This window comes from Mrakia frigida (genome assembly GCF_051309035.1).
Source record: "Mrakia frigida strain ATCC 22029 unplaced genomic scaffold BDY24scaffold_21, whole genome shotgun sequence".
Lineage (NCBI taxonomy): Eukaryota > Fungi > Basidiomycota > Tremellomycetes > Cystofilobasidiales > Mrakiaceae > Mrakia > Mrakia frigida.
In genome coordinates, this window is record NW_027481260.1 from 275,361 (window position 1) to 291,744 (window position 16,384).

The 16,384-nt window shown below is 54.3% G+C and overlaps 6 protein-coding genes across 6 annotated transcripts; 3 read left to right on the plus strand and 3 right to left on the minus strand.

Moving 5' to 3' along the window:
* Positions 1-2,039: 2,039 nt before the first annotated feature.
* Positions 2,040-5,221, plus strand: BDY24DRAFT_442520 (sugar transporter-like protein; the record flags this gene model as incomplete). Its single annotated transcript, XM_076644689.1, has 20 exons — positions 2,040-2,222; positions 2,302-2,364; positions 2,429-2,451; positions 2,566-2,582; positions 2,647-2,702; positions 2,801-2,874; positions 2,949-2,973; positions 3,049-3,152; positions 3,235-3,298; positions 3,375-3,490; positions 3,620-3,706; positions 3,785-3,992; positions 4,067-4,144; positions 4,223-4,257; positions 4,370-4,429; positions 4,523-4,562; positions 4,625-4,653; positions 4,785-4,815; positions 4,881-5,112; positions 5,193-5,221. 20 exons carry the CDS (start codon positions 2,040-2,042, stop codon positions 5,219-5,221), a joined length of 1,554 nt encoding a protein of 517 aa, XP_076495360.1.
* Positions 5,222-5,477: 256 nt separating this feature from the next.
* Positions 5,478-7,177, minus strand: BDY24DRAFT_111944 (leucine-rich repeat domain-containing protein). Its single transcript, XM_076635861.1, has 3 exons — positions 6,654-7,177; positions 6,458-6,540; positions 5,478-6,389 (listed from the first exon to the last, which is right to left on the minus strand). The coding sequence occupies exons 1-3, from the start codon at positions 6,982-6,984 to the stop codon at positions 5,637-5,639; spliced, it is 1,167 nt and encodes a 388-aa protein (XP_076495361.1). The 5' UTR covers positions 6,985-7,177; the 3' UTR covers positions 5,478-5,636.
* Positions 7,085-7,814, plus strand: BDY24DRAFT_111960 (uncharacterized protein). The gene has a single exon (XM_076635863.1). The coding sequence runs from the start codon at positions 7,186-7,188 to the stop codon at positions 7,681-7,683; it is 498 nt and encodes a 165-aa protein (XP_076495362.1). The 5' UTR covers positions 7,085-7,185; the 3' UTR covers positions 7,684-7,814.
* A 135-nt stretch (positions 7,815-7,949) lies between these two features.
* BDY24DRAFT_111946 (uncharacterized protein) lies at positions 7,950-8,793 on the minus strand. The gene is made up of 3 exons (XM_076635862.1): positions 8,582-8,793; positions 8,199-8,462; positions 7,950-8,071 (listed from the first exon to the last, which is right to left on the minus strand). Exons 1-3 carry the CDS (start codon positions 8,593-8,595, stop codon positions 7,984-7,986), a joined length of 366 nt encoding a protein of 121 aa, XP_076495363.1. The 5' UTR covers positions 8,596-8,793; the 3' UTR covers positions 7,950-7,983.
* A 17-nt stretch (positions 8,794-8,810) lies between these two features.
* On the minus strand, positions 8,811-10,673 carry BDY24DRAFT_393567 (eukaryotic translation initiation factor 5A). Its single transcript, XM_076641065.1, has 9 exons — positions 10,641-10,673; positions 10,349-10,464; positions 10,151-10,211; positions 9,999-10,060; positions 9,763-9,866; positions 9,567-9,677; positions 9,441-9,455; positions 9,311-9,359; positions 8,811-9,229 (listed from the first exon to the last, which is right to left on the minus strand). Exons 2-9 carry the CDS (start codon positions 10,421-10,423, stop codon positions 9,224-9,226), a joined length of 483 nt encoding a protein of 160 aa, XP_076495364.1. The 5' UTR covers positions 10,424-10,464; positions 10,641-10,673; the 3' UTR covers positions 8,811-9,223.
* Positions 10,674-11,653: 980 nt separating this feature from the next.
* BDY24DRAFT_393572 (Hsp70 family protein) lies at positions 11,654-16,004 on the plus strand. The gene is made up of 12 exons (XM_076641066.1): positions 11,654-12,191; positions 12,582-12,927; positions 13,015-13,418; positions 13,499-13,639; positions 13,713-13,795; positions 13,869-13,915; positions 13,988-14,107; positions 14,186-14,318; positions 14,389-14,829; positions 14,902-15,153; positions 15,228-15,325; positions 15,440-16,004. The coding sequence occupies exons 1-12, from the start codon at positions 11,979-11,981 to the stop codon at positions 15,907-15,909; spliced, it is 2,748 nt and encodes a 915-aa protein (XP_076495365.1). The 5' UTR covers positions 11,654-11,978; the 3' UTR covers positions 15,910-16,004.
* Positions 16,005-16,384: the final 380 nt, after the last annotated feature.

Below are 16,384 nucleotides of genomic sequence, written 5' to 3' on the forward strand. Positions count from 1 at the left end.
TCCCTCGTCGTTCGTCTCGCGTCGGAACATCCACGTCGTCGCCGGATCCGGCTCGTCTTCTCCTCGCTCGAAGAGTGTCTCAGGGCTCCACTACGAAAGAAATATACATACATCGCTTCGATTTAGCCTCCATTCTTATTTCTAGCTTGGGAGGTGGAGGAAGGAGGGGGTCGGGACGCGACTCGACGGGCTGCTTTCGTTCTCTTTCGGTCTGCTATCTACTCCAACTGTATTTCTCTCAGGATACCCGATTGCAACGTACACTATTTAGTCGCTTTTCGACTCTCCAGAGTCAGACGGAACAAGGAAGATAACAGCCGTTGAGCAGTTCAGAGGATGAGAGCTCGCCGCGTCGAACGATCTGCCTCCCTTTTTCCCCTGCTTCTCGAGAGAAGAACTTTAAAGCAGTCAAGATATCACGCACCTTCATTTCTCCTTTGAGGTATCTGACGCCTGTGGTGTCGCGAAGCGGCTTCCTTCGTTCGTTGATCTCGCTTCAGAAACTGGAAACGAGTCGAACAGCAAAATCATGACATCGTTCCAAGCGAGAACCTGCAGTGGTCGAGAGAAAGACTGAATGATAAAGAAGTTTACGATTCAGAACGAAAGATTCTTGAAGAAGTGTGAAGCGTCAGAAGAGCGAGGAGAAAGTGCTGACCTGTCTCATTCCGACGCGTTCTCCTCCAACCAGATGACAGCTTCTCTTCTCCCTGATCACCATTGCGATTTAAAGCAGAGAGTCTTGTGTCTCTTCCAGTCGAGCCTTTGATGGCCTGAAAAAGGAGACAGAGGATCGGTGAGCGAAGAAAGGACTCAGGAGAGTGAGGCCCAAAGCGACTCGTGAGCTCTGTCGTTGGAGAAAAGCACTAATTCTGCCTCGAAAGAAGACTTCAGCCAAACGAAGAGAGGTTAGGACAAGAAAAAAAGTAACCTTCTGATAAACAAAGACTAGTCCACGCTGCGAAAATCTGCCTCCGCCATCTACTCGAGGGCGTGAAATGACTGAAGCTCAACCTTGCGAGCTCGACCTTTCCTTCCCTCCAACTTCGACCCTCCTTCCTTCAACGACACCCTCAGCCGTGGCCGCTGTCTCTTCCCTCGACCTTTCTTCTCGATCCCTGGACCTTACATCAACCACTACTGCGCTCAAGGTAGCTGAAAACGCCCAAGTTCGAGCTCAAGACGACGTCGCTCGACCGGAGGGCTGGAGCTCGCTTTCCCTTTCTCCCCTCAACGACCTACCAATCCTTTCTTTGAAGCAGTGCCCTTCGGAAGTCGTATCTATCAAGACTGGGTAGTGCCTTGCAGCTGTTTCAGGGGAAGTGGCGGAGGGGCTCGTGGAGAGCGAGGAATAGAAGGGATATCATTCGCGATCGACTTGACCGAAGGTGAGCTCTCCCTGCCTTTTTACCCTCCTCCTCCGCTTCCTTTTGCTCGTCATCTACGCTATAATCTAACCAGGACTCCCCTGCATATCTAGTCCTCCCTCGCCTTCACTTTAGCTCGACGCTCTCTCACTTCTCAGCTGTCGACGCCCTTGCAGGCCTTCCCGTCCTTCTCGCCCTCGCTCCTTCTCCGCTTCTCAGATCTCGACCATCTTTCAAGTTCTCGGTCCCTGCTCCCTCTCTGGAGACGCCCAACCCAACCGATCATCCCCGAAATCCTAGCTGGAGCTGATCTCTTCCTTGCTCCTCTCCCTTCTTCGATGACCGCGAAGGGATGGATGAGGTCCCAATGTCTGACGCGTCGTCGCGACTCAGATCGCTCCCTTCTGTGCTAGATCGTACACCCGCATATCTGTAGATCGCACGAGGTCACCGTCTTGTTTTCCCGGCTTGCTGATCCGAGCTGAACGAGCATGGGTGGGAGGAGGAAGAGAGAGGCGGGAGGAAGGGGCGATCCGATCCTCGATTGATTGCTTCAGCTCCACCCTCACTTGCCCCCTCCCAGAACCACAACGAGCCACGATTTCTTCCCTTCGCAGGTTCCCTTCTTTCTCCTCTAACCATCACATCGACCATCCTTACGAGCTCCTCGAAATGTCGACCAACTCCTACGACACTCCCGATTCTCCTCAGCAACACTCGAACAAATCGCTCTCAGCCCACCGGGATGTCAAGTCCACCGATTCGAGAGTCGACCAGCTTCGAGTGGAGGAGGGCACTCTCATCAAGGGTCTACGATACGAGGATCTTAACCTCTACGAGAAGAAGAGCATCCTGGTGAGCTTCTGTTCCTCCTCGATCCTCGATCTCGCCTTCGATGGAAGCTCATCTTCCCGCCTCCTTCTTGTCTTTCCAGATCAACAAGGAGTTTGATAGGCAGAACGCTGAGTCTGGATTCTGGGGGTTGGGTCGCTATCAGGTGAGGCTAAGCTGGGAGTTGAATCTCGAATTTGAGACGCTGAAGTTTCCCCTCTCGTTGCTAGTGGTGTGTCTTCTTCCTCTGCGGGTGGGCTCTCTTCCCTATTTCACGCCGCCATGGTGCTGCTCTTGTGGTCGATCAGCGGCCGATTTCGTCGTTCAAAAATTGAAGCCTTTCGTTCTCTTCCCGTTCGTGATTCAGATTCGGGTACTTCCTTGGTGCGTTTCTGTCTGCCTCCTTTCCTCGGCCGCGATCTAACAAGTTCTTGAACTGCTTTCACAGATTTGTGTTGGGCTCAAGCGTTCGGACTGATCGCTGGAGCTCTACAAGCTGAGCTCGTTCGTCTCCTCTTCCGTCGCGTCTTCTCCATCTTCTCTCTCCTCGAACAGTACTGCAGAGATCTGACCTGATTCCGACCCACTTTCTTCCACTCTAGGGGGTCCCCAACAACCAAATTGGGAACCTGTTTACAGCTTTCGCTGCTGGATTGACCGTCGGCGCTCTCTTCTGGTTAGCTTCGAGCGCGACTTCCTTACCTCTTCCGCATCGGAGAACTGCACTGAACCGTTGATCTTCTTTCCCAGGGGTCTCTCGGTGGATATCATCGGGGTGAGTCATTTCGCGTCAAGGTTCGATCCGAAGAGTCAAGCTGACCACTTTTGAGCGCTCGTTTTTGTTTCGCAGCGACGATGGTGCTTCAACCTCACCTGCATCATCTCTTCCGTCTTCGGACTGATCTTCGCCGGACCATCCAACTTCAATGGCCTATGTTTCATTGCTTCGATGATGTGAGTCTCGTCCCTCCCCGTTGTCGACTCCCGTTTCTATCCGAGCTCACGCACTCGTCTCCGGCCTCCCTCATTCTCGCAGTGGTTTCGGAGTAGGAGGAAACATACCCATCGATGCTACGATCACTCTGGAGTTTCTTCCTACCGTGAGAGCCTTCCCTTCTCTGACTATCGCGTCCTTCCTTCGAGATCTGACGCGTCTCGCTCGCCTCCTCTTCACAGAACCGACGCTTCCTCCTCGCCGCCCTCTCATTCTTCCAACCCGTCGGCGTCGTCGTCGCATCAGTCATCGGCTTTGGTCTGATCCCAAACAACTCCTGCGATACAGCTCTTCCTGCGTGCAAGACTGGTCAAACCCCTTGCTGTCAACGAAGCGACAACATGGGCTGGTAAGTGTTCACTCCTGTTCTGGTCTTTGCGTCGTCCCTCCGTCTGAGCCTGAGCTCATATTTCTCTCTTCTCTACAGGAGATACCTCTTCATCGTCCTCGGATGCATCACGCTCGCCGTTTTCCTACTTCGATTCGTCGTTTTCCGTTTCCAAGAATCACCAAAGTGAGTCAAGTTCCTCCTTCATCCCTTGCCCAGGTCGATCGAACCGGCGAATAACTGATCCTCTCTTCCACCATTCAGATTCCTTCTCGCAAAGGGACGAGACGAGGAGGCCATTGACGTCGTGCATCACATCGCTGCCTTCAACCGCGCTCCCGCTCCTCTGCTCACCATCGAAGACTTCCGAGCGCTTGACGCTTCAATGAAGGACACTACCAGTACGAGCTCCAGTGGACTCGATGCTTCCGCTCAAGATCAACCTCACAAGACCGTCGTTCAGAGGTTTCTGGTGAGTCGCGTCCTTGCATTGACCGACGTCGAGCGTCCGAAGATCGGGGCTGAACTCTTCTCCTTTGAAATCAGGGAGAGCTCAAGCACCTTAAGGGTTTGTTCAGATCCAAGAGGATGATTTGGCTGTTTGCTTCGATGGCGGTAGCATACGTGGGTTCCTGCCTTCTTGCGTTCTTCCCTTTTTGTCGACGCAAGTCTGACCCTCTTCCTCCGTTCCCGTTCAAACAGATGGCTTTGTTCTGGTCCTTTTCGATCGCTGGAGGGTAAGATCTGAGCCTTGGATCCTGAGAACAGCAACGTTTCGGTCGTCGAGAAACTGACGCGTCGTCGGCTCTCTTTCGTCGCGACGATCAGGTTCCTTCCTCTCATCCTCAGAGAAAAGGGTATCTCGACAGAGGTCTCACTTCGACAGACCTATCTCAACTACATCTACGTGTAAGCCCGAGTGAACTGGTTCTCGAACGAAGAGGTGTGGCAGCAGAGAAAATCGAAGACGCAGGCTGACTCTTCGCCTCTTTTTCTCTACAGCTACCTTCCCGGTACCGTGGCAACTCTCATGGCAGCAGGAGTAAGCGGCTGTTTGCTTCCTTCTTCCTAAAACTGGACATCGACTCTCCCTGTCTTTTCCAGATGCTTGAGATCCCAAAACTCGGTCGAAAGTACGCGATGTTTCTCCTCGCATCTCTGATGGGGACCTCTCTCTTCCTTTTCTCGGTTGTTGACTCGTAAGTACACCTTTTTTGAGCTCGATAACTCGCTTGTTCTAACGTTGGCCTCTTCATTCTCGCAGTCTTGCAGCCTTCGTCGGATTCAACGCGATGGTGAGTCGTCGTGCCATCTCTTTTTCCATCGCCTCTCGTCTGAATCGGTTACGTCTTTTTCTCAGGAATACTTCTTTCAGTCAGCTTACGCCGCCGCTCTCTACGCCTACACTCCCGAGGCCTTCCCCGCCCCTATTCGAGGCTCAGCTTGCGGGATCCTTTCGACCCTCGGTCGACTCTCGAGCACCGTCGCTCCCATCGCCGCTCAGTCCATCTTCAACCCTGCGTCTAACGGAGTCCTCTACATGGCGGGAGGAGGAGCTTTTCTCTCAGCCGTGGCGATCATCACCTTGCCCTGTCAGTACGATCATCCCGTCGCGTCGTCCGTCCCTTCGCTCGTCAAGCTGACTCTTTCGTTCGAACCTCTTCCTTTGCAGTCGATACCCGAGGCAAGCACACGTTCTGAAGTAGATAGCATCGTCGGGTCTGAGGATTAGGGGGAGTAGGGTGTGTACTGAGTTCGCACGAGCTCGAGGGAGGGAGACGGACTCGTCGTCAATTTTCCGTTGTAATTTTGTTTCTTCTCGTTGTGGTCTGATCGTCATGACTGTCTACTCGTTTTGTCGACCTACGCACGGGCCTTCTGGACGAAGAAGGCGTAGCCAGTAGCAGCGGAGAGAAAGTCGGAGAGTCGTTCCCGCTCGAGGCGTCGCTCTGTTTCCCTCGTTCCTTTCCTCGAGATGCGAGCGAGTGATGAGTGTAAAAGAAGGAGCTAAATACGGGTGATATGTCAAAGAAACCATAGAGGGAAAAGCGAGATCTCGAAAACACAAACTTCCAGACTCCAAGCCGACGCGTCGTTCCCTCCCTCTCTCTCTCCCTCAGAACGCCCTCCCCAACCCCAACTCCTCCACATCAAACCCATCGCCCTGCTCTCCTCCTTCCTCTTCCTCTTCCCACCCTCCTAAGAAGTCCAAACAACCCCTCCCACACCCTTCCCACCTCACAGGGTACAAATCCCCCGGCCCCGCCCCAGGGATCGAACACCACTCCATCCTCTCCTCTGCCGCTTCCAAAAACAACACTTTCCTCCCTTCATGTTTCCTCCCGGGGCAGGGAGAGTAGAACGGATCCCCAGCCGCATCCTCCAGTTCTCCTTCCTCCTCGTCCTTCAGCAGCGTCGTCGCCAACCTCTTGGGACTCGTTGGAGGCAAGACGGTTGAAGCGAAGCTTCTCAGGCACGAGAGGATCCGTAAGCATCGTTCGGAGGAGAGGAGATGCTCGGGAACGAGTAGCTGATGCTGGTTGGTTTGATGATGCGGGTGGAGGGAGGGCTGGAACGCGTCTTGGAGAGCTTTGGCTGAACGGAGGGCTGAGCGATCTAGGATTTCGGAGGAGTTGAGGAAGGGAGGGAGGTTGGAGTGAAGAGGATGTGGGGAGAGAAGGGAGCGGAAACATAGTTCCTGAAGGGGAGTGAGAGGGGTTGGGAAGTTGTGGATCGGCGGGGAGAGGAGGGAGCCGGAGGGAGTCGGGAGGAGAGGGAGAGGGTAGGAGTGTCGATGAGTGAAAGGGTTAGGGATCAAACCGGTTACTTCGAGGTGGGTCATGGTGAGGAGGGAGGGTGGGAGGGAGGTCTGTGAAGAAGACGGAAGGAGGTTAGATCGAGTCGATCGAATCGAGGCGATGAAGAGGAGAGACGAACGATTTGATTTGATCCGATGTAGAGTTGCTTGAGACCCGTAAGAAGCGAGATGGAAGCTGGAAGTCGAGTAAGGTTGTTGTCTCCTGATAGATCGAACAAAGAGAGAGCCAAAAGACGAAGTCAGCCGTCGCCCTCTGTCGCGTCCCTTCCCGCCTCCCTTCCTCGGATCAAGCTCGAACGAAACGAGCCCACTCACTCAGCGACAGGTAAACCAGATTCTCCAACTGGAATAACTCCCTCGGCAGCACCCCGATCTTATTCGAGCTCAGATCCAAATCCAAATCGCCTCTTGAACCCTTCCCTCCCTTCGCGTCCTTCGCTCCCGCTCCTCCTGCCGCAAGCGAAGGGTTCACCGTTGTTGACCTTCCCAGCTCCCTTCTCCCTGCTCCTCCTAACTTTGATGGTGTTGCAACGCCATCCACAGCAGCCGACGCTTCCCTCAACGCGGCCAGAGACTGAGGTGCTCCTCCGTTGGTGAACGTGAGGCTGCTCGACGACGAGGAGGAAGAGGACGGTTGAGAAGGCATGGAGACTGTTCGACCGATGGGACGGCCTGCTGCTGTTGTAGGTCCGTTGATGGGAGTCGGATTCGGAGTGATGGTGGTAGTGGAAGCCGAAGGAGAGGTAGGAGGGGAGGAGGACGCGACGATGCCAGTGGAGACGCGACGAGGTTTGGAGGCGAGACCGAGGTAAGGTTTGATGGGCTCGATTCGGGTGATGTACTGAGGATGAGAGAAGGGAGCACGAATGCTCAGAGAAGAATCCGAAGGGACGAGAGGAAGAGTAAGACGAACCTTGAGATCCTCGATGCTCGTCGGCAAGTAGGAAAGGTTCTTGTTGCTGGAGAGGACGAGCGAAAGCCAATTCAGCTCGGTCCATCGTCTCCCTTTATCCTCCTTCTTGTCACTCTTACTCACCTCAAGATAACCTTCGCCTCCGCTCCCTCTACCGCCCTCCTCACCACCTCATCCACGATCCTCCTCGACTCTCTCTTTCCTCTCTTCCCTCCCTCTCCGTCTTCTACCTTCTTCCTCACACTAACAGGCGACGCCTGCAGCTTGAAGCTCAAACTCCCCGACCTGCTAAACACCCTCTCGAAGTCGTACTCGTCCTTGCGTTCCTTCTCCTTCTTGGGCGTCGAGAACACGTCGAGGCTCGGAAGCAATCCTCCTGGAGCGGGCGACGGGGACCCAGGCGCCTCGGTTCCGTCGATTTCCGGGTCGTAGAAAGCAGGAGCAGGAGGAGTGGCGAAAGGGAGGGGTTGTTTCTTGCGGGAGACGTCTTTGGAGAGGTCGGAGGGATGGAATTTCAGGGTTGGGGAGGAGGAGGAGGTAGGGAGGGAGGCGGAGCCGGAGAAGCTGGCAGCGTCGGCAGAGGAAGGGTTTGTGAGGCAGAGAGAGAGAGAGAGAGAGAGAGAGAGAGAGAAAAGACAAGAAGAGTCAGTTGGAGGGGGAGATGAGTCGGGTTCGGGAGTATATCCGACGAGAACGAGAACGAGAACAGAAGGGGAAGGTTGAGGAAAAGACTCACGGGTCCAAGATCCTGCCGCCGATGGTACTTCTAGGTGAAGTCGAGAACGAAGAAATCCTTCCTCCTGTCGTCTTCGAGCTTGTTCTGCAGAGAGAAGAGAGCAAAGGAACGAGGAAAAGGGCAGGGATGAGAAGTCGGTCAGGTCGAGCCAGATCCGGTTTGACTCTCGCCTCTCAGGCCTTCGTCCCTCCACGATACGACATGGACTCACCTTTCAACACCTCCTACTGCCGATGGAGACCCTTGAGAAGCTGGATCTACGCTCGTTGTTGCATCGTTTCTGGTCGAGAAGAAGATGGACGGTCGTTCTTCGAACCTCGAAGCTGAAGGTGATCCTGAACCTGCAGGCGTCGTCCTTCTTCCCAAGTCGCCGTAACCGAGTCCGATAGGAGAAGAAGACGTCGTGGTTGGGTCGAAGGTCGTGGTAGGGATTGAAGGGTAAGATGAGAGATGCTGCTGTTGCTGGGGTGGGAGGCTGAGCGAGGGAGGAACCAGAGCCGAAGAAGGGAGGAGGAAGTCAGCTTGACCGTTTCCTTCGTTCCTTCGTTTGCGCTCGGTCGTACGAGAGCGAGAAGACAAGAGCAGAGAACGTACGAGGAAGTGAGCATCCGAAGCTCGTTCGGTTTATCCAAGGACCAAAAAAGGAGGGAGGGAAGGAGAGAGTCGTAGTTGGAGGGGAGGAAGGAAACGAATGAGCTCGAGCCCTCCCTCTTCGATCTCGTCCGACTCTGCAAGAAAAGTAAGATATCCCCAACAGAAATCAACCTCGGTCGGATTCGCAACCCGTCTCTTTCTCTTCCTTGCTGTCTGTACTACGTTGTTGTTGTTTTGTCATTCATCATCGTATAAAAGATGACCTTTCTCCCTCTCTCCAGATCGCTCCTCGTCGCTCCTGACTTCCTCGTCCCTCTCTCTCTCTCTCTCTCCTACGCGACGCTACGACGTGAAAAAAACACACAAGTTAAAAGAGCGGGATCTGTACACCGCCAACAAAAAAGCTAAAGGTGCAAAAGACCCTCTATCGAACAAAGAGAAGAGCCTTGAGGAAAGAAGAGAGAAGAGAAAGAGCAAGCAAGCGTTTGGGATTTGTTTTGGAGTTGGGAGGAAGGTCGGCGGGATGCGGTATGCAAAGAGGGTGGGAAGACGGTCGGAGTGGGATGGGTTGGGTAGGTAGGTAGGTAGAAGGTCCGAGAACTAGATGGGGAAGGGAAGGAGGGACGAGTCGAGTTGGGGTTTTTACTCCTGGAAGAGACGAAGGTCGAAAGGAGAGAAGAGAGGTCAGCGAACGAAGCTCAGAAGAAACGATGAGAGAAAGGTACTCACGGCCTTGGTGACGTCCTTGAAGGCAAGGGCCATCTCCTCTCCGAGGGCGCTGGAAGAGAAGGAAGGGAAGGAAGAGAAGGTCGAGTCAGTTTGGACGAGAGAGGATGAGTGGGAGGTGGCTGCTACTCACGAGACGACGGTGATGCTGGATGAAAGATGATCCAGAGGAAGGGAGATACAAGGTCAGCAAAGAGATAAGATTAGATGAGGGAGCCGAGAAGGGGAGAGGAGAGGAAAGGAAGGAAGGGAAACGAACGAGAGCTCCTTTCCGTTGTTGAAGAGCTCAGCAATGTCCTTTCCGAGCTGTCCCTCGGGAACCTTGACGTCGTCCTTGGACTCTCCCTCGTCGTTCATGAGGTTAAGGAAACTGTGGAGAGAGAGGTAAAGGGAGAGACAGTCAGTGAGACGAAGAAAGGAAGAAGGAAAAGGAGAAGAGGAGACTCGAAACTCACCCGTCATCAACGTTGATGAGCTGGAACTCTTGTCGGATGACGATGGGAGCCTCCATGTTGTGAGTGGAAGGAGAGATGTCCTCGAGCTTCTTGAAGGTGAAGATCTAGAGAGTTGAGAAGAGAAAGAGGAAGAGAAAGAGAGAGAGGGAAAAGGGAAAGAGAGGTCAGTAAAAAAACCGAGCTCGACGCCCATCTCCTTCCTCTCCTCCCCTTCCTTCCCGTTCCTTTTCACTCACATCGGTGGCGATGAGATGGACCTTGGCATGCCCATGCTTACCCGTCTTTGAAGTCGACATATCTGCGCCGTTTAGAAGGACAGGAAAGGATGGTCAGCGAGAGAAACGAACGAAGGAGGAACGAGGAGGAAGGAGGAGGACGGGAAACGCACCGATGATCTTGCAAGGCCTTCCCTTAATGACGACGTGCGCTCCCTTCCTGAGGGCGGAACACTAAGGACAAGGGAACAACCTGGTGAGCTTGGATTCCATCGAAAAGGGGTTTGTTTCGACGGGAGAAGCTCGCGAATCCGGTCTCCTCCCATAGGGTCGCGCGCGCGCAAAAGAGAGAAAGAGAGCAGCCTACTGACCTGGATGGGGAAGGTGTTGGAAGCTCCGGCGGATCCTCCAACGAAGTCGTGGTCGTGCTGAGAGTCGTCGGCCATTTTTGAAAGGAGTAGGAGGAAGAGGGAAGGGGAGGAGGGAGCTGAACAGGGAGGAAAGGAAGGGAGGAGCAAAAGAAGAGAGAAGGGCAAAAAGAAGAGGTCAGTTTAAACGAGCCAACTTTGTCTTCTGCATCCAAACGAGCGTATAGCCTCGAGTCCGAAGACAGGTGCTAGCAGAGGGGTAGGGGAGGAGCAGGAGGGGGAGTTTGCTACGAACAGGGAAAAGGGAGAGGGAGGGAGGGAAGTGGTTGAGGGAAAGGAGAAGAGCAGGATTCAAAACTTGAAAACGGACCAAAGGGGGCACGACCGAAACCCCACGCAGTCCCCTCCTCCTCCTTCTTTAGGCCTTTTCTCTGTGCGCTTCTTGACTCTCAACCACCACCTAGGTCGTCTCTACGAGGTAGCAGCCTCGAGGATTTCTCAGGTGGGAAAGAATAGCGCGGAAGGAAGGAGTCAACGGAAGGCTCCTCCGCTCGTCTCTTCTCCTCTTCTCCCGTCCTTCCTTCCTTCTCCACTTCAGCACATCCTTCTCTTTCCACTTTCCTTTCCTTCCCTTCAGTAGCATCACCTCACCTTGACGGGCCTCTCTTTTTGAGAAGTCGTGTCTCTGGTCTGGAGAGAGAGAGCTCGCATCAAACTCCTTCGCTCTCCCCGACCGTCCCTTCTTGCTCTTCTCTCGGACTCGCTTCGTCGGCTCAAACGGGACCCTTCTACCTTGTGGTAGCAAGGGAAGGCCGAGTCCTGATTTGTGTCGACAGGCGATAGTCCGAGAGTCGGGAAAATCCTTGACGTCCAGCTCTACCTCTCCTTCCTCCTCTGCTTTTCTTCCCTCCTCGGTTTCTTACCTCCTTCTTATCATTATGCTCTGCTCCTCCTATCATTAATGGACTTCCGGCTTTCCATCGCATCGTCCTAGTGTCATTCTCCGTCTTTGGCTGCAGGAGAAGCGCGTCGCGACTCTTCCTTTCGTCCCTCCCTCTCTCTGTTTCTCTCACCCTCTCCTTCCCTTCCTGTGCTCTCTCTACTCGGAAGGCAGGTCAATTCCATCCTCTCCCTTCTCTAGTGTTGTACATTTCTCTGCTAGCTCATGGAAAGGAGGGAAGCCCGTCGCGACCAAGGATCGCAGCCGGGGGATGAGACGCGTTTCCACTCGCTGCCCTCGTCCTCGATTTCAGGTCTCTTTTCCAGAAAGCATGAGACCTCGATCTTTGGACCTATCCACAGTTTGATGGCATCTTCGTATAGACGAGGCAAGATCTGGCAGGCTGAAACGGCCACGTCGTTCGTCCCTCCCCTGCCTCTTCGAGAACTTTCTACCTCCTCTCGTTCTACCAGAGGACGAAGATATTTCCCTCCGGAACTCTCAACCACAGACGATCAGCTCATCTCACTCTCAGACCGGACTCCTGCTAGAAGCTACTAACCCAAAAACTGACACGTCAACGAAATTCGAAACCCGTCCGCCCAGCTTCAACCTCGCCAGCTCACACCTCTCTCTCCCACCTCTCTCCTTCCTCTCCTCCACCCACCAACCCACTTCAAAAAAATCGCAGCAATGCGCTTCCTCCCTCTCCTGCTTCTCCTCGTCCCCTCCGCTCTGGCGTCGGTGCTAGCCATCGACTATGGAGCCGAGTTCACCAAAATCTCGCTCGTCAAACCTGGACTCCCGATGGACGTCGTGCTCAACAAGGATTCGAAACGGAAGGTGCAGAGTGTGGTAGGATGGAAGAAGGACGAGAGGTTGTTTGGAGGGGAGGCGGCTGCTGTGGTGAGTGAGATTTCCTGCAGTCAGGTGGGGGAGAGGAGAGGAGGGGAGGAGCACAGGGAGATGATGCGCTGGAGGGCGAGAGGGAGAAGAGGGAGGACTGGGCAGGGAGTCTTTTTCGAGCTTTCAGGAGCTCAGATCTCGAGTAGAGCCTGGGATGAGGTTGAGGGTTTACATATGGGTCGAAGATAGGGCGTTGCTGTCGAAACGATGGCAGTAGAGCTCGACATCTTCGGACGAGCGAGCTCGACCTTCCCCTTTCTCCTTCCCTCCCTCTCTTTGAGCTCGTTCTCGCCTCCAAGAACCTCCACGACCTCCTTCACAACTTCTTTCTGGTACCTCATAGATCTCTCTTGCTAACTTAACCTCTTCCTCGCTCCCGTTCTACTTCAGTCCGGTCGGTTCCCTCACGACACTTTCCCTTACCTCAAACCTCATCTAGGATCCTCCCACTCAGACGATACCACCACCCTCTTCCCCTCCGTCATCACCCCCACCTCTCGTAAAACAGTCGGGTTCACTCGTCCATCGGCTCAGGAACACTGGTCCGTCGAGGAGCTCATTGGAATGCAGTTCTCTTACGCCCGGGAGCTCGCAGAGAGTCTCGCTGGCGAGGCCGTCAAGGACGCGGTCGTTGTCGTCCCAGGATGGTTCAACCAGTTTGAGAGGCAAGCTGTGATGGATGCCCTGGAGATCGGAGGGTTGAAGGCTTTGGGTCTGATTAACGAGGGAACGGCTGGTAAGTCGCAAGTTTGTGGACTTCTTTTTTCCGGTTGAGCTCGAAGCTTACCTTCGCTTTCCTCCCCTCCTCTTTCTCCCTCGTCAGTCGCCATGAACTACGCCATGACTCGAGTTTTCCCTACCAAGGAGCACCACCTCATCTTCGACTCTGGATCTCTCTCCACTTCAGCAACCGTCATCTCCTTCCACACCTACCTCACCACTCCCGTCTCTCCTCTCCTCACCTCGACCAACAAGAAGTCCAAGTTCAAGCCCAAGCAAGTCAACACCACTCACATCGAGGTCCTCGGACTCGGATGGGATCGAGAGCTCGGTGGAACCATGCTCGACGAGATGATCAAGGAGCAGTTGATCGCGGAGTTTGAGACCAAGGTGTTGAAGGGGAGCAAGATCTCTGGGAAGGAGAAGGAGAAGGCTTTGGCCAAGGTTGCGAAGGAGGCAGCTAAGGTTAAGAGCGTGCTGAGTGCCAACTCGGATAGTTCGGTGAACGTGAGTCAACCCTCTGCGAGGTTCGAGACGATCTTGCTCGACGCGAAGGCTGACCTTTCCCTCCCTCTTGTCTTGTGCAGATCGAGTCCTTCTTCGACGACCACGACTACCGATCTCGGTTCACTAGGGAGCAGCTCGAGACTTCGGCTGCGTCCATCATCAACGAGAAGAAGTACGAGAAGCCCATTTGGGACGCTTTGAAGATGGCCAACTTGACCGTCGTGAGTCCTCCTCCTCGTCGCGTCTCTCTGACCCTTTCTCGAGATAGGACCTGACTCGTTGTTGTTATGCTAGGCCGACCTCGACTCCCTCATTCTCTTCGGTGGAAACTCGAGAGTTCCCATGGTTCAAGCTGCCATCAAGGCTGCTGTCGGAGAGTGAGTCCTGATCCCGTCTCCTTCGTCTTGACGCGCCTCGGCTGACCCTTGTCTCTTCCTTTGAATTCTGCAGGGAAAAGATTGCTCAGAACGTCAACACCGACGAAGGTGCTGTTCTTGGTGAGCCTACAGCTCTCGAGTCGATCCTTTGTGACAAACTGACTCACCTCTCCTCCCTTCTTTTCCTCTCAGGCGCCGCCTTCTACGGAGCCACCCTTAGCCGGCAGTTCAAGACCAAGGAAGTCAAGGTTACGGATCTCACTCCTTACGACATCCAGACTTCTTATCTCGCCGAGAGCAAGACCGCCGCCGGTTCGTTTCTCTTGGTTTCGTCGCGTCTCGTTCGAACCTCGAACCTCGAACCGACTTCCCTTCTTCCTCCTTTCACAGACAAGCCCCGAACGATCAACACTCTCCTCTTCCCCGTTGGATCCAAGACCCTCGTCAAGAAGACCTTGAAGCTCAAGAGGAAGGCAGACTTCGACCTCTCGTTCTCTTACCGAACTCCTTCGACTGGACCTCTGTTCGTCTCGTTCTCGTCGCCTCTCATCTCCGCGTCCGATCTCAAGCTGACCTTCCTTTCTTTTTTGCAGTCCCTTCCCCACCGAAATCTATACCGCCAAAATCCTCGGTCTCACTCAAGCTCTCGCCAACCTCACCGACGCTGAAACCGCTCTCAACCCCGATCCCGTCGTTCGAATCACCGTCCAACTTTCCGAATCTGGACTGGTTCAAGTCGTCGACGCCACCGCCATCCTCGAGGCTCCCAAGGTCGTCGAGAGTCTCGGATCGAAGATCAAGGGACTCTTTGGAGGATCCAAGACTGAGGAGGAGGAGGAGGCTGAGATCGAGAAGGAGGCGATCAAGACGGAGGAGGACAAGAAGGTCGAGGGCAAGGGAGTCAACTCGACGGCTGAGGGAGGAGAGAAGAAGGAGGACAAGCTTGTTGAGAAGTTGGTGCCTTTGAAGGTCGTGCTCGAGACTGGAGCTGTCAAACCCATGAGCCCTGCTGAGAAGAACGCTTCGAGAACTCGGTGAGTCTCAGCTCGTCTTCTTTCCGTCTCCTCGTCCCTCCGAGCTGACTCTTCCTCATCTTTGCCCTCCAGTCTCCTCGTCATCGACGCCGCCGAACTCGCTCGACGAGCTCGAGAGGAAGCCATGAACGTCCTCGAAGGCTACCTCTACCGACTTCGAGGCATGCTCTCCCCCGACCAGGAGGGATCCATCTTCTTCGAGTTCTCCACCGCCGACGAACGGGATCGACTTCAGACTGGAATGAGGGATACTCTCGCTTGGCTCGAGGAGGAGGGATGGCAGGCTGAGACCAAGGAGTTGAGGAAGAAGAGGGAGGCTCTCGAGTGAGTTTACGTCGCGTCCTTCTCTCCTCGTCCTTCCCTCGCTGACTCTCGTTTCCCTTCCCTTCTTCCTTCAGGTCCATCGAAGCTCCCATTCAGTTCAGGAACACCGAAGCTCAGAAGCGAGCTAGCAGTCTCGAGAAGTTCCAAAAGGCTTTGTACGCTGGTCGAGCCTGTGAGTTTCCCATCTTCGTCCCACTGTTGTTTCGCCTTCTTCGGCCTTCCTCCCTCTCTGTTTCTCGCGTTGGCTGACTTTTCTTTCTACTCTCTCTCTTCACTTCCTTCTCAGTCATCCAATCTCACGCCGAGAACCTCACCCTCGCCGCGGAGCAGACCCCTCCTCCTCCCTCCAAGTACACCGACGAGGAGATCACCGCCATCAAACTCACCATGGCCGGACTCGAGGAGTGGCTTGGACGGAAGATGGACGCTCAGCAACCTCTCAAGCCCAACGAGGATCCTGTCCTTCTCGTCAAGGACCTCGAGGAGAAGGGACTGAAGTTCCAGGATCTCGTCCTCGGGATGTTGAGGAGGAAGGAGCCCGTCGTGAAGAAGGAGAAGCCTGCTGGGAAGAAGGAGAAGGCTGGAAAGAAGGCTGAGGAGGAGGTGGTTGTGGAGGGAGATGCTGAGGAGGAGGCTGCTGCGAAAGAGGAGGGAGGAGACGCGAAGGTCGAGGAGGAGGGAGCCGAGGAAGGAGAGGAGAAGGTCGAGGACGAGCAGGAGCAGACTCCGCCAGTGCGGACGAAGGACGAGCTTTAGATGGAAGGACGTTATCTTTTTTTTCGATAGTTTGCTAGCGAGAAGGAAGGTTTTAGATGCAAATTGCTGAAAACACGTCTGCATAAATGTCTAAAGGTGGGCTGAAGGAAACGCGGTCGCATCTGACTCTCTGCCTTCCCTCCCCGGTCCCTCCTTTCCCCAAGGTCTCTCGTGATGAACTCTACCTCTTCCCTCTGACTTCAAGTTCTCTCCAAGCCACATCAACCTCACCCGCTCCACTTGAAAGATTCGGTCCTGTCTCGTTTGCGTTGCGAGAGAAGGACAGAAAGGGACAGATCGACGACGCGTCGAAAGCGAGCGTCAAAGCGCCCGTCGCAGACAACTCGTTCAAAGCAAGTCCCTTTCGAGTCTCAGAAGAAGAAGAAGACTAGAACGTACGTTCATCCTCAGATTGGACAGCTCGAAAAGAAAACATCCCTTCGAAGTCGACCTGTTCGCGTTCTCGCTTGCTTTT

Excerpts from the sequence above, each read along its gene's own strand:
- BDY24DRAFT_111944 (XM_076635861.1), bottom strand. The coding sequence starts at position 6,984 with ATGCCTTCTCAACCGTCCTCTTCCTCCTCGTCGTCGAGCAGCCTCACG. Across the intron at positions 6,541-6,653 it reads TCTGGTTTACCTGTCGCTGA|GAGACAACAACCTTACTCGA; the intron begins GTGAGTGGGCTC and ends TCGATCTATCAG. Across the intron at positions 6,390-6,457 it reads ACATCGGATCAAATCAAATC|ACCTCCCTCCCACCCTCCCT; the intron begins GTTCGTCTCTCC and ends TCTTCTTCACAG.
- BDY24DRAFT_393567 (XM_076641065.1), bottom strand. The coding sequence starts at position 10,423 with ATGGCCGACGACTCTCAGCACGACCACGACTTCGTTGGAGGATCCGCC. Across the intron at positions 10,212-10,348 it reads CCAACACCTTCCCCATCCAG|TGTTCCGCCCTCAGGAAGGG; the intron begins GTCAGTAGGCTG and ends CCTTGTCCTTAG. Across the intron at positions 9,678-9,762 it reads CTCATCAACGTTGATGACGG|TTTCCTTAACCTCATGAACG; the intron begins GTGAGTTTCGAG and ends CTCTCTCCACAG.
- BDY24DRAFT_111960 (XM_076635863.1), top strand. The coding sequence starts at position 7,186 with ATGAGAGAAGGGAGCACGAATGCTCAGAGAAGAATCCGAAGGGACGAG.
- BDY24DRAFT_393572 (XM_076641066.1), top strand. The coding sequence starts at position 11,979 with ATGCGCTTCCTCCCTCTCCTGCTTCTCCTCGTCCCCTCCGCTCTGGCG. Across the intron at positions 13,916-13,987 it reads CGACGAAGGTGCTGTTCTTG|GCGCCGCCTTCTACGGAGCC; the intron begins GTGAGCCTACAG and ends TTTTCCTCTCAG. Across the intron at positions 14,830-14,901 it reads AAGAACGCTTCGAGAACTCG|TCTCCTCGTCATCGACGCCG; the intron begins GTGAGTCTCAGC and ends TTTGCCCTCCAG.
- BDY24DRAFT_111946 (XM_076635862.1), bottom strand. Across the intron at positions 8,072-8,198 it reads GCAGTAGGAGGTGTTGAAAG|AACAAGCTCGAAGACGACAG; the intron begins GTGAGTCCATGT and ends TTCTCTCTGCAG.